Source organism: Hylaeus volcanicus, chromosome 1 (assembly GCF_026283585.1).
Source record: "Hylaeus volcanicus isolate JK05 chromosome 1, UHH_iyHylVolc1.0_haploid, whole genome shotgun sequence".
Classification (NCBI taxonomy): Eukaryota; Metazoa; Arthropoda; class Insecta; order Hymenoptera; family Colletidae; genus Hylaeus; species Hylaeus volcanicus.
The window spans coordinates 25505232-25519429 of NC_071976.1; the positions used below are offsets into that span (position 1 = coordinate 25505232).

General features: G+C 40.8%; 1 protein-coding gene across 1 annotated transcript in view; it reads right to left on the bottom strand.

Annotated features, from left to right (window-relative positions):
• Positions 1-6649: 6649 nt before the first annotated feature.
• The window catches only part of LOC128882458 (B-cell receptor CD22), a 451951-nt gene continuing 444402 nt past the window's right edge, over positions 6650-14198 (bottom strand). The window contains exon 11 of the mRNA XM_054134062.1: positions 6650-10359. Within this exon, the coding sequence (XP_053990037.1) occupies positions 10126-10359 (234 nt within the window). The 3' untranslated portion in view covers positions 6650-10125. The remainder of the gene's footprint in view (positions 10360-14198) is intronic.

Below are 14198 nucleotides of genomic sequence, written 5' to 3' on the forward strand. Positions count from 1 at the left end.
GCGCAGACGCACATTGTCCCAGGTAGAAATCATTTCCCTTGTATCGTCCGAGTAAATTGGCAAAGTTTCCACGTTTTAACGCTCGCAACTTACCGTACCGACGTCGCCAGGTATAATTTGATATCCCTCGCGACACGGTTCAACCTCCTCGTTCTTCGTCTGCCTCCGCCAGGACGGAGGCTATTTTCACGGGACGATCTCAGTAAGCGAAGTCCTTCGCGGATTTCACGAGACGAGCCGGTAGAATGGACGAATTAACATTTAAAGCGCGATTTTACTCTGCCTCGTACCATCCCCCAGCCACCCCGTCCACGTTGCGCGCGCGTGCTTTCCCTTCGCGGCGACGTTCCTGCCCCAGTTGCGAAGACGCGAAACCTGGGCGACGGTTGGCTAACCAGCGGTAATGCATGGACCGGAAACTGCCCTCGATGGTTGCCGCTGCGCGAAGAATAGAGATCTCTCTGATTAGAGAGGCTGATCGCTAACGTTTCCTCGAGAGAACGTTCGTAATCGTAACCGGGAGGAAACGAGCTGTTCGCTCGACATGAACGTTTAGCAAAACGTTGGAGGAATTCGAGAGATTTTTGTAGTCGTGTCAATAGCTCGAAAGGGTTGTTGGAAAATCGTGCGGGGAAGTTCGGTAGTCGAATTTTTGTGAGGGATATGTGGCGATTGAAACGAAGTGGAATAGTTGGAATAGAAACTCTAATGAATTTTTTAAATTGAGTAGATAGGAAAATTCATATAGCAACAATTTAATAGTTAAATTGGAACTAGATGTTTAAATAGGCCGTGTGGCGCTAGGAATTGAGGTCTAGAAATTAGAAATAATACAGTTTTAATTTCATTAAGTGGTTGTTTTTCATCGAATTATGAAATTTCTCAAATATGTAAGGTGTTTCAAGATGACACCAAAAAATTAGCATTGGTGAAAGAGGATATCAAAAAGATCATTGTTTGTAAATAAACTCTGCATCGAGAATTTCTAGGTGCGGCACTATGCGACGTTTAGCTTAAGCGTTGATGCACCCGTTGGCGTAAGAGTGTTTCTATCCGTGTCATGTTTGTTTACCTACAATATTTACATTTAGTGATGCACGAGGATACGAAGTGGCTGTACTGTTAATGTACCTGAGGTAAGCAACGATAACTTTTTTGAACTTCTGAAACTATCAATGCCACTGCTGTATATTTCGAAAATAGAACTTTTTCGCTATGTTCTATAAAAATAACAATTCCTTGCACTATAATTTAATGGAGCCAACTGTTAAAGTTCTAATAACTTTGAAATGAATAAATATACCGATTCCGAGCTCGGATTCACGAAAATTTATGTTTTCGACGCTCCGCGTTTCTCTTCTTTCTGTAAATGAAACTCTGACGATTTATATCGATGTCTGATTGGTAGATAGGCACGTACAGCCGAGATTCGGTGTATTTTCTTAACAGATTAAAATCTCTTCCCGGGGAAAATTATATTCGGGGATTCTTGGCGGTGAGTCAGCACGTTTCCTCGTCGGGTTTAGCTTTAATCTCGCCGGATACGGAGCAAGCCGATCCTCCTAATACATAATGGATCCCTAAGGCCTAAGGGCGAAGGTTCGTCCAATCGGATTAATGGCGTCGGCAGCACTTTTCTCGGGCTAAATAATGCTACTGGTATTCGATGCATGCTGGCCCTATTCTCCCTTACGCCGTTTCTCTTCCAAGTGCAAGAAGACAATCTCAGACAGGGACATCTACAAGCAACGTTGTTTAAAAAAAAAAATGTAGAAAAATGTTGACATGTCAATCGTGTAAGAGCAAGGAATATTTTTCGTATTCTTACTCATTTCACTTTTTTTTTATATCGAATTATTGTGCTCCGCTCTAGAGTTCGACAAAGTTCGAGGTACATCTAAATAAGTATATTTTATTATTTTATATGCATATTCGCGTATACATTCACGTTCATAATTATTCTTTCCACAATATATTTTTAAAGTTTATTATACCATTCTTCCTTTACTCATTTTTCAACTTTCGAATATTACGAACGTTGTACATCTGGTTTCATTTATTGTAACCCAACTAAATATAACTATATTCATAAAATTATTCCTCCTCAAGGTTCACTCAAGTTGTCCCTACAGTGATTTTCATTTTCAAAACTCAACCTTTCTATTTGCCATCGAGTAATTATTGTATTTTTGGTTGCGAAATATTTACCAAGGAAGACCCAACGGACAAGGTCGCTGTAAAGAAATATTGAAAAAAATCAATATAATTGAAGCATCGAGCGTAATCGACCAAAATCATTTCTGCCGATAAGGGTGGCGACTTTGAAATGGCACCCGCGCGGGAAGTACTCTAGGAACGTCCCTGAGCACCTGCAATATCTCGGATCGCGCGCGATCCGCTATCTCCCGACGACAGCTCTGAGAAATACACGTATTCGCTGGATCCTCTATTTGTACATTGAGTTATCGCGCGTTTCTCGACTCGCTATCATATTTCCTCCAACCCCCCCCCCCCCAGACCTTCTCTTCCGTTTCTTCTACTTCTTCCACCCGGCCCGTTCTTAGATAAAATCTCGCAATTTATTTCCTATTTTCCCGGCATAACTCTCGAAGTCGTCAACAGGGAAGTTTGTTTCCACGGGGCTGTTATCCGAGCAACGGACGTCTCATTGTGAGTCGTTGAATCGCGAGCGATTCGTGTTCGAGGGCACAGAAGAGACTCGAGTCAACCCTTGCGCGAGCGAAATGGTCCTCCTCTTTGTCCTTTATCTTGGCACGCTTCCGGTTACTCGTTTTCAGCTCCTCCAGCCTATTATCACTGCCAAGAAAAGGAGAAGACGGACGAGAGAGGACTCTGGGGACGTCTCGTCGGATCTGGAAACAAGTGTAGCAATGGAAATCTGTACCATACGCGTATTATACAGGGTGGCTCACATAACTCTTAACAGCTCAATATCTCGAAAACTATATCATCGGTTTGAAAGGTCTTGGTCTTAAATTGCATGGATCTAAAGGGCCTTTCTAACTATATAAACGTGACATAATCTGACAAAAAAGTGTTTAAGACATTTATACTGATATTTTCTGCCACCCTTAAATAAGTTCCATTAACTTTACCTCAGGAGTCTCGAGACGATGAAGCATAGTTATACCACTCGATTACGAATCCAAACAATTTTACCAACACTACGTAATATACAACGAATGAAACACCCTGTCCCGCGAGTAGTATTCGAACCTGCGAAACAGACCTCGGGTATTCAAATCGACTCCCATTCACGTGCACCCACCCACCTACCCACACAGAGCTTATAGCCATTACTAACAAGTAACTACCCATTCTCGCGGCAATATTACTAACATTTGTCTTGAGCCACCCCCTCCGGTTCGCACTTTCGCGGAAAATCAAGTTCATCCTACGGGCAGACAATTAACAAGGGGGCGGAGATCTTCAATGTGCCCTATTTCACCAGGAGCGAAGCGAAGGGGTTAGCAGGGGGCGGGGGAGGCGTACAACGCCTACGCGGAGCCAGTAAATTACTCTTAACTTCTCCGAGGGTAAAAATTACGGAGTTGTAAGGCCAGTAACCGAGGAGGGCTTAAAATGGCTCCCCTTCCGGTGCGTCTCCTTCCACCCTTACCCGCGAGGAACCATAATTCTCGCGCTATCTACGCGGAGACTGCCTCTCTCCTTGCTTGGTTCCGCAGACTCGTGGGAATCGCTCGTCATTTATTTATTTTCTCACGTCCGGGGTGAGGCCAGTGGAATTCCGCAAAGGACAGACTCGCGGACGTGCGCGAGCCCTGGATTGGCTATCCGGGTACGATTTTCGCGAACTCAATTATTTCGCGACTCACCCTGGCCGTGACACGCAGAGAACAGGGTTTGTCTGCGAAACGGGGGCAAGCTGCATCTCCTGGAACAGGGTAAATATTGAGATTGGGATGGAGACGAATCTTATAGGAGACTATTTTTGTTGTTGTAAGTTGAGGTTGTAATGAGAAATGATGAAGTAAATTGAAAACGCGGGTCTAATGCTCTTAACTTGAAAGCATCCCTTTTTACTTTAATAGACGATAAAGAAAAATACAACAACAATCGGATTTATTATTCAAAATGAGGTTGAAATTGATGCGTGAAAAATTCGTTGAAAAACGTAGCTGTGTCTGTTCAGGTACTATTATTGTTTAGAATAATATACATCTGTATTGACGGTGAATGTAAACATTATTCTTTACGAGAATATATACAGTCAGTCGTTTTATCGAGATCGGTTCGTACAGTTTCATTATAAATATGTACATAATTAAACTTTACACTTGTTTGTATTTATATGATGAAATATTTATTTGAAAATATTGAACATACCATTTAATTTAGACAGATTTCTTTAATAAACATGGCAGGTATAAATATTGATGCTACTGACTGTATATTTTGATGTTTGGTTCAGGTTTTCTTTAGTATGTACAAAAATGTAACTGATTATTTGTTTCAAGGTAACAAATTCCCACTAATCTTGCGTCGATGTGCTCCTAATATCACAACCTTCATTTTACAACCCCTTCTCAAGAATATTTTATGAAAAAAAAGTACATGAGAACGTCATTCGATGCATTTCATGCAACGAGGACTCCCTTTGGAGCCACGTGACCTTTTCTCTCGAATCACTTCTCAATGTAACGTACAATAAAGGATTTATTCGGGGAAGCAGTTTCAAGTGGTTTACCTTGTATAAACTGTTTGGTAAGAAGAAAGGGAGTGTTTGTAAGACGTTGAGCCATTAAAATCTGTGCTTTACAGTGGACAGTTGTCATCAAGCACTAAGTATTCCGCTCACAAATTAACACTTAAGGTCAAAATATCAACTGATTAGTTTTTGCTAAAAGAAATAGTGATTTATTTCAAGGAGTTTTTGCAGAATCGTTTCAGATTGAATTTAGAATCCATAAATTTCACTTGATTTAATCGAGGGTAATTCGACATCGATAACGAGGAAATTCAGTTCAGGGACTGCTATCAGTTCTCCGGCTTCTCGAAGTTTCGCGAACACGCGAAGGTGAATGCCTGTTTCTCCACTGTTTCGCGGAACAACGGCTTCGTCCCAGTGTTCCTTCTTTTCGGCTCGCTTTTTTCCGAAGGGAAACCTTGTCGCGTTTAAGCAAAGAAATGCACGGTTGCGTAACAGCGAGTATTTCACAACCACTTCACGTGACTCTATTAGCATGTTCGCAGTAGCGTACCGGGTCTCGTTACTTTTATTACCCCCGTCGTTGACTGGTTTTATTCTTCATTTTCGCGAGTCTCCTTGGTCGCCGAGAACAATCTTCCACGAACGACGCAGTTCCCTTTATTGATATGAATGTTTAAACGTGCACCTGCCCCGAGTATAAACAATACATTTGAGTTTAGGGGTGAGATGCGAAAATCCACTTATGTTTCCCATTTGGCGCTAATTTGTATGCATATTCATATCGGAAACTGTGGCTTGGGCCCTCGAGACGCGTTCAACCTTTTATCGAGAACAAATTAATTCGATATAGGATTTTGATAGCGTGATGTAAAAGGTACGATCGAGGCACCTGGTTGTTTAAATTGTACCTGTCAGTTTTGAATATTTTACATCCTTTAAAAGTTGTAAATTTCTGAACGGTAACAATGAAGAACGTGGGTGAGCGCAGGTATGTTATTAATACATAGTAGCAAACTTAATTAGAAGCTCTATCAAGACTTCAAAAATAATTGAAAATGAACGCTAAAAAATTTAAAGTACTTAGTTTTCTAGAAGCAGGAATACATAATGCTTTCACACGATTATTCATAACCACGTTAGTAAAATAAATTGAGTATGCTGACGATTGAGTTAGCGTTAAAATTAGTGTTACTTTACCTCTTTCCCGAGAAGTTCGTGACTTGTATCAGCAACATGGTTCCTCCCTTGCTTATTAAGTCGTAGGTATTCGACGAAACGTCGGAAGAGAAACGTTGAAGTAAAAAGTAATGAAAAGCACTACGTTCTTAAATGGTAGGTTCGAAGCATCGACAAAAACGATTTCAGGGAAAATAACTGTGAGACCGAGTGCTCTGCGGAAGGTAATCGCGTGATTTCTTTGTGAAAGTAATTTGTCTACTTCTCGCTCCTCTTTTGCCTGTCCAAAGTGAAGAAGGGTCTGCATGATTGATTTTCCATTATTTTAAAGACCTAATTTCTGTTAACCATCCATGGATTTTGTCACTTTGCATAAATAGAAGCTTCAGCTGTATCTTACTAATCGAATTCATTGCATTTATCGTGGTTGGGATTAAGAATGCAATTTTCTTTAGTCGATATAAAATTTGTTCAGTTTTGTTTTAAAAATTGTTAAGGAATCTTATTCCTAAACACATTTTGTAATTAAAAGAGCAAAACAATCAAATTAATTTAATTTATCTCAGAATGATAGATACGAATAGAAGTACTCACCTTTTAGCCTAATTAAAAGAAAACAAAATGTAAAATCGAACAAAAGCAGATTTAATTAATCCCCGAAATTTTATTTAATAATACACCAGAAGGAAACAAGAGGTATCGACCTCATAATTTATCCTACTTAAACACACATTTCTTCCGGACCTTTTAGAATGATTGATTAACAAAAGAACACACGAGTATTGTAAATATCATTTATTGGACTTTTAGGCGTCATGGGGTACAACGATTACATCACGTTGCTTATTTGTAACACCTAAGCAATTCGACAAAGGAGAAACGAAACGATAAAAAGAGACGTCTGATCCATCGCGTAGACTAAATGATACATCAAAGGATTTACCAGGTAAATTTCGTCTCGCGTGTCTATGAGCAATACCGACCATAGGTGCAAATTAGGCGAACGTTCGAACGATGCTATGCATTGCAGCCGGTACGCGTTAGAAAAATTAGGAACCACCGCGATCCACGGATACTTCACGCAACGATATTATTCATCCTGAAGGAACTGGAACGATCGAAACGAGACGCTACGATTATACGATTATACAATCGGTAAATCCACGGAGGACAACGATGTCACACGCTTTCACGCAAATGTTCTTCTCCTTATCTCCCGCTTCGTCATTTCTCCCTAAATACAAATACAGCCACCGTCAACTTTTATTTATTATTATTATTTTTTTTTTCTTTTTAAATTCATTTAGGACGTTCGTCTTGGGAGGGAGTTGAGGGGGGTTTTTGGGGAAAGTGTACAGAGAGCGCAGGTCATTGTTAACGATCCTCATTTGAAACGTTGAAAACTGAAACCTCTTCCTCGCCCTTGCTTGTCCCGCGAAAGAGTGAAAATTAACGATGATGATCGATATACGACATCCGGGGGGGGGAAGGCGAACGAGAACTTATGGCTAAATAAAACTTTATAAAAATATATCAACGAATAATAAATATATCTCTAACAGCGTCACTGTATAATTCGTTATACATAGCCGTCGGTGTACGATAGCCTATGCATTTACAATCACTATATACACGCTATTTAGTACTACTTACCTAAAATAATATACAACAATGTACTTCTTTTAATCTTCCTATTTCTTTCGGGAATACCTCTTATTTGTTTGTTGTATCGTTTCGTTCAACTTCGACTTTCCTCGCGCTTCGGTGTCCCATGCCGCGTTCGCGTCGCTCGTCTTTCGTTTTCGCCTCGCACGTCCTGGAAAACTATTGTTCCCCGTCGTCGTGAAACAATTACACGCGTCGAACGAAGCGACGTTCGCTCGTTTCTGGCGCACGTCGTTCCGCGAAAACAGGAATGAAAAATTGGTCTCCTGTTCGACTCACACCGGCACCACGGGTTTCCCTTCCTAGTCGCACGTCGTCGTTACCTTACAAATAAACTATACAAATATTTACACGTGCCCCGCGTCCCGCGATTCCTCTCGCTGGGAGAGCCAATCGGAGGCTTGACAATCAGTTTGCTGGGGACAACGTCGAAGAATGGCCATTTCCGGCGGTTAGTGAAAAAGAAAAATTTTTATTTAGCGTGTTACACATATCAAGAAATCAAGAAACTTGAGTAGTTTCACTTAGTTAGTAAACGGTTAATCACTTTTTTTTTGGGGGGGGGGCGGGGGGTTGTATTAGACAGGTGGAGGATTGGAATTTGATACCAAGGACATTTAATCATGCTTGAAGGTTGCGTGGTTAAGGGATGATTGCAAATTTAAATTTTTATCATTTTTAAGTAAAACGATTTTTACCATATTTGAGGTGAGATAGAGATACAAATTGGGTAGATTTTATTTTAATGATTGGTCTTCTTGTGATCGAGTTTGAGGACTTGTTTGGAAACTAAAATTATTTCAAGACACTAGAAGATTTCAGAGTTTGATTGGAAAATTCAAGGAGTTATAATAATTCGATATAAATGTCAAGGATGTGCAGGTGCTATATAATAATTTTTCTTTTTTAAGAAGTACCAAGAATGGCAATTTTTAGACACTGTCCTTTACCATCGCGCAACGATACGTCTTCCTCGGCCAATGGCGCCGTGTTTCTCTGATTTAATCCTTATGCCAATGCTCTAGAAGTCGTAGCAACTTTTCTTCAAATATTTCGGTGGTTCATAGCTACACATTGAATGTCCAGGATAACCCAGTACCTATAAGGTTGTTACTTCTATATAAGATTGTTCTAGTTACCTAGTCAGACAGTTCGACGCGGAGATAGAAAAAATTGCAAAGGAAGTTTTATATAATTGAACAATTTTTATTACCCTGTTGCTATTATAAACTGATTCCTTGCAACAGATTGATTTATAGAAACAAATTAAATAGTGTCATTAAAAAGAGGTGTAATTTTTGCAACGATACATTTGAGAAGAACGTCGTTAAGGATAAATAAGTATTTTATTTATTCCCAAAGTAGGTTAAGGAAGTTCCCTGTTGATTAAATAATAATAGGGAAATATCCTGGTTGTTGACGTAACGTAAAACTTCTGATTATCGACATAAGGGTTAATACTAGAGAAAGATCATCGATAAACGCGCCTCGGTTCGTCTGCTTCCCGTTTCAAGGAATAAAGGCTGTCAACAATGAAACTAAAACGTGATATCGATGAAATAAACATACACGGTCGCTACCTCGATTCGATCGTCTATACCAGGGGCCGGCAAATCTTTTGGATATTGGCCGAATAGTACAAATTTTGAGCTTCGCGACCCAAGAGCCAATATCGAGGAAATTATCTACATAATTACATACGAGATTGAAGAAGGAAATTTATACAGTTTCTTTTTTGTATTATCAATATGTAAGTACGGGATACAGTTGCATTTACACAGTTTTTTGAGATTTTTCGATTTTTTTTTTATAACACGCCAGCGAAGAGCACAAGTTCCCTCGATAAATACATAAAATCCACATACCTAACGGGGCCAGATGCGACCTCGAATTATCGTTTGCCGGCCCCCGATCTACACTTATCGCCGTTTATCAGCTAGAAAACCCCTAAGACAAGAGTATCCGAAATATCTCGCGACGAGATCCACGATTGAGGAACGTCGAGGCCGGATCATCGTCGTAGTCGGAAGCTTCGATCGTCTCGACAACGACAGGGTCGACGAAAGGCTTCTCGCGCAACATCAGAACTACCAATTGGGTCCCAAAACTCACCCATCCATTTCAAACTTCATTTTCGAATCATTCATTCACCAACATCCCTTTTACCCTCGCATTTTTCGACCCTCATCGAAATAGGTAATTAATTATATCCGTAAATCGATTCGCTCCTCTCCACCCCTAATTTCAAAGCTACTATACCATGTATAATAATATTTGTTACTCTCGGTAGTTCTAGTGTCCATAAAAAAAAAAAAAGAAAAGAAAAATGCGGAACACCTTTCGCGCCTTTCATCGAACTCCACGCTGAATTCGACGTCCTAGAGTTAATATTCGTTTCTGTCGTACAGTTAATTCTCTCCCTTTGGCTTCTTCGTTTCTTTTTTTTTTTTTTTATATATTATTTACAATCGTCATAGTTTCGGAAATACTGACGGACCTCTTCCCCTGTGGTCGCGCGAAGAGGATGGCCGCGTTCGATTCTATCGTTCGTTCCGAGAAAGAGCGTTTTCGCGCAATCTGATGGCTGGCCCTCAGCGTCGGTGCTCCTGCAGGATGGCCAGAGCCAGACAAAGCGACAGGCAAGTGAGGCTCGTTGACCGGAAGTGAGCGTGACTGTACTCGGAGGCCCGTGTCACGTTCAACAGAACGGAAGCGTCCGTGATCCCTTCCGACGAGCGCACCAGCAGCAACCATTCGCCAGCGTGCGACCATTGGATCGTGTCGAAGCTCAGGACCGCCCTGTAACAGGACTCCGTTCCTCCGTCCTGCAACGGTAAACAGGAAAACGTGCGTCATTGACGAACCAGATAATTAACGGCAAAGTGCGAATGTTTATATTGGCGAAGTATGCGGGGAACTGATCCAACAACGCTCTGGTAGTTCGAGCAAAAATTATTATTTGCAATAATTTACTTTGAGAAACTCTTGGTTCGCGTTTTCCTCGGCAGACGAATGTAATGGACTCTCGATTGTAACGAAGCTTTATCTAATTTAGAATTGTAGGTTTCGAAATTAAAAATTTAACGTTACTCGATAGATAAAAGGATAAGAATTTTCTATAACCAAGGATCGAGAAACAAAATTATTGCGGAGCTTTAAATAATTTCACGTTTGCTTTGGCAAGTCACGCAAACAAACATGTATCGGTTGGAAATATGTAGGTACAGCATGTTTTATTTTCGACCTTTGTCCCCGTGGTATTTTTATATTTCTTTTTCGATCTGTGGTATATTTCACCATACCACGTTGTGTCTTTGATTCATGAATATTATATTTTATGGTTCCTCTTTTTAGACACTTCGAAATGATCTCATACGAAGATAGATAGATATATAAAATAACGTAACACAAGTACCGTATAATAAAGCACACCACGATTAACAAGCCAACTCAGGTTTATTAGAATTTCTGACACCAACTTTCATTTTCATTAAAGTTACCAAAGTATTTTTAAGTACACGTGTCGTATATAACTAATATTACAACAATTTTGAGCCTCAATGTTCGAGGTATTACAAGAATTATCATCGAATGCGATCTGAAAACCAGTCAGATATAGAAATCTGAGTTTCATATAGGCAGCATTGATCTTGGCTCTTTAAACTGATTCAAACAAAGCCCTTATTAAACTTGGAATTTAATGCTTTAAGCGACAGCTAAATTCCTGCTCCGAAGCTGTTCGACTCCCTCCCTCCCCCACCCAGGAATGTTTTTATCGCGTAATGCTCATTAACTCTCTACTCGATAACGTCGATTCGACTGCCTTCCTTATCTACCAGCGATTCCGTTTAGGTTCTTACGTTCAAACTTTCGCGTGAAACTGAAAACTTCCTGCGTCGTCCTACGCTTCAATTGTCCGTATCACCTCTGATTTCCATCGGGTTTTTTTTTCTCCTTCTAGCTGGCCTTTTATTATTCACTTTTTCTCCTGGATCTCGCTTCTCTGCGGGATCGTCGACATTTTTATACTTCAACTTTCGCAGACATTCGCGATAAAGTCGAGTGTATTAAATCAGGCTGGTGCAGAACTACCGTTTTCGTATCCGATGGAAGCATAAATGTACTTTTCGAATCAACTGTGTCGATTATAGTAAGAATAATAGAAAACTACTGCTAGATGGTACAGAAAATTGAGTATCTAATTTAGCAGTGGAAATTATTTAAATTCATAAACTTATACGTCTGATAAAAGTGAAACGAAATCGGGATAGCGTTCCCTCGATCGCGTTGAGGATAATTCTAAAACAAAGAGTCTGAACAACCGAATAATGGCTCGTCTGACTCTACGAAATTGAGAATGTTTGTTAGTGCGAGGTAACGGAATAACATTATCTCAACAGTGATGGATGAAATATTTCCGTAAATTGCCAGGCATCGTTCTCGAGTCACCTCGCGTAAAGACGCTGGCAAAAGTCAAATAAAGGTAAGAAAGGCAATTTCCACATTTTACCCGCGTTAAGAGCGAACCGGGGTCTCGAAATTCTGCGTTCGGTTATTTGAATTTCTCAGCAATTGCCGTTGAATTCTTCCGAATAAAGTCTCCGTCTCCTTTACTCGTCAAATAAACCATTGAATCTCGCAGTCTTAAGAGCCATTCGGAATTCTAACCCGATCCTAAAGACCTTCATAATGCACGCCCGCGGGAGAATTACGTTTGCGTAATTGAATCGAGCCGGGGGGGCGGTACGGTGTTGCCCCATCCCAGGTGATATTTCGTCTCACAATTTGGAGCAGACGTCGTTGAAAGTCTCGCGAATTTTTCGCATGCAAGGAGTCGCAGTTTCTTGCTCCATTTAACTTCACGTTCCACCCTCGCTGTTTCTCAGTTTTTCCGTCGCACCTCCAGCTTCCCTTGGTTCCCTGTCTTTTCCATTCACGAGTTTTCCCCATTCCCGTCCGTGTTGCGCCTTGCTCCTTTTTCCCCCCCATCTTTTTTTTTTGTTGTCGTTTCGCGCTCGTCGTTTTCGATTATTTTTTGTTGACGCTTAGCAATTCGGCCTGGCGCTCTTCCCTTGTTTTCCGTTGGCTTCGATTTTCGCGGAATGTGTCGAGCTCTTTGTTCGCGTTACGATAACATTTACTAGTTGTCATACGTATACATCATTTGGACTCCATGCTTGTCATGATTTCTTTGACTCTACGAAATTGAGATTGTTAACACGTTGACTGCCAGATAAATATTCTTGAAAATTTCTGCTAGGATTTAATATTACCTTACGACTATTGGAGATTACTTAATCAAACATCCATCGTGGTATTCGTTTTTGTAACTTCATAAAAATTCATGAATCTCATTTAAATTCATTCTCAGCGATGCTCCACTTTCAGAGGGTAAACTTTACTTCGGGGAACTAAAAATGATTGACTCTTTTTTTTATCATTTAGTAGTTTTTGATGCCTAGAATTCATAAATCTAAGTTTTAATACTAGGAATCCAACTCTATTGGCCAATTAGGTAAGGAATGTTATTGTTCCGATTACTTATTGTAAAGAGATATCGTAGATGACGTTGTGCACATGAATAATACATTTTTATATACCAACAAAATGGTAAAATATGTTACGAAAATAATTTCTGAGTAGGTTTGGAGCTTAATTTCCTGGTGCATGTTGGGTGGGCTTCGCCCAACAAAAAAAATTAGATTTTTTTAGTTCTTTAGTAAAACGTACTGTCACCCATACATGGGTGACGTGGCGATTAACGTGTTAATTGATATGAAGTAACGCGATAACATTTTCTCAACACCAATGGGTAAAATATATCCGTGAATTATCAGGCATCGTTCTCGAGTCACCTCGCATAAAGACGCCAGCGAATCAAGTATCAGGATTCATGAGTACTTGCATTAAATCAATTCAGGACCTCCTGTCGATACGCGACGCTAAAAAATGCCTGCATCCATTGGCACATATTTCATAACGAGGATCCGTGACTAATCTTCATCCGTGAAAACAATATTCCCGTCGATTCGGAGAGAGCTGACCCCTCGAGCGTATCCGAGGGCAAGATCGCGCACCTTCCGAGCGTAAAATCGGAATAATGCAGCACGAGTGGTATCCGCGCGAGCGCGAAAGTGCCGGGCGCGGCTTAAATAATTAAGGCCGCTGAAACAGTTCCGATGAAATCCGTAATTTCTCCGTCGTGGATAAAATCGACGAAATCAACACGAGGGTGGCGAGAAAGGGGGACAATCGCCATCCGTTGAACGAATTAAGAACGTTCCCGCGCGGAACAAAGGAGATTAAAAGTTAATAAAAACAAACGCGTAGCACAGGTGCATTAGCAAATCCCTCTAAAGCTACGTTGGATTCTTTCCTTTCGCCTCCCCACACCACCGCTGCCGCTTCCTTCTCCTTCTCCGGGGTTCCCCGCGTTTCCCCGTTATTCCTGGACTCGGAAAAAGGAACAGGAAAAACAGACGAACCGGTTAATCCGTCTTTTGTGCGGTCATCTAGTCCACGGAGCCTGTCTCTTGGAAAAAAAAGGGGATAACGACTACGCGACGGAAATGAAATAAGCGCCAGGCTCACGTATGAATCCGGTATCGCGTTTTATTTCTCTCTCTCTCTCTCTCTCTCTCTCTCTCTCTCTCTCTCTCTCTCT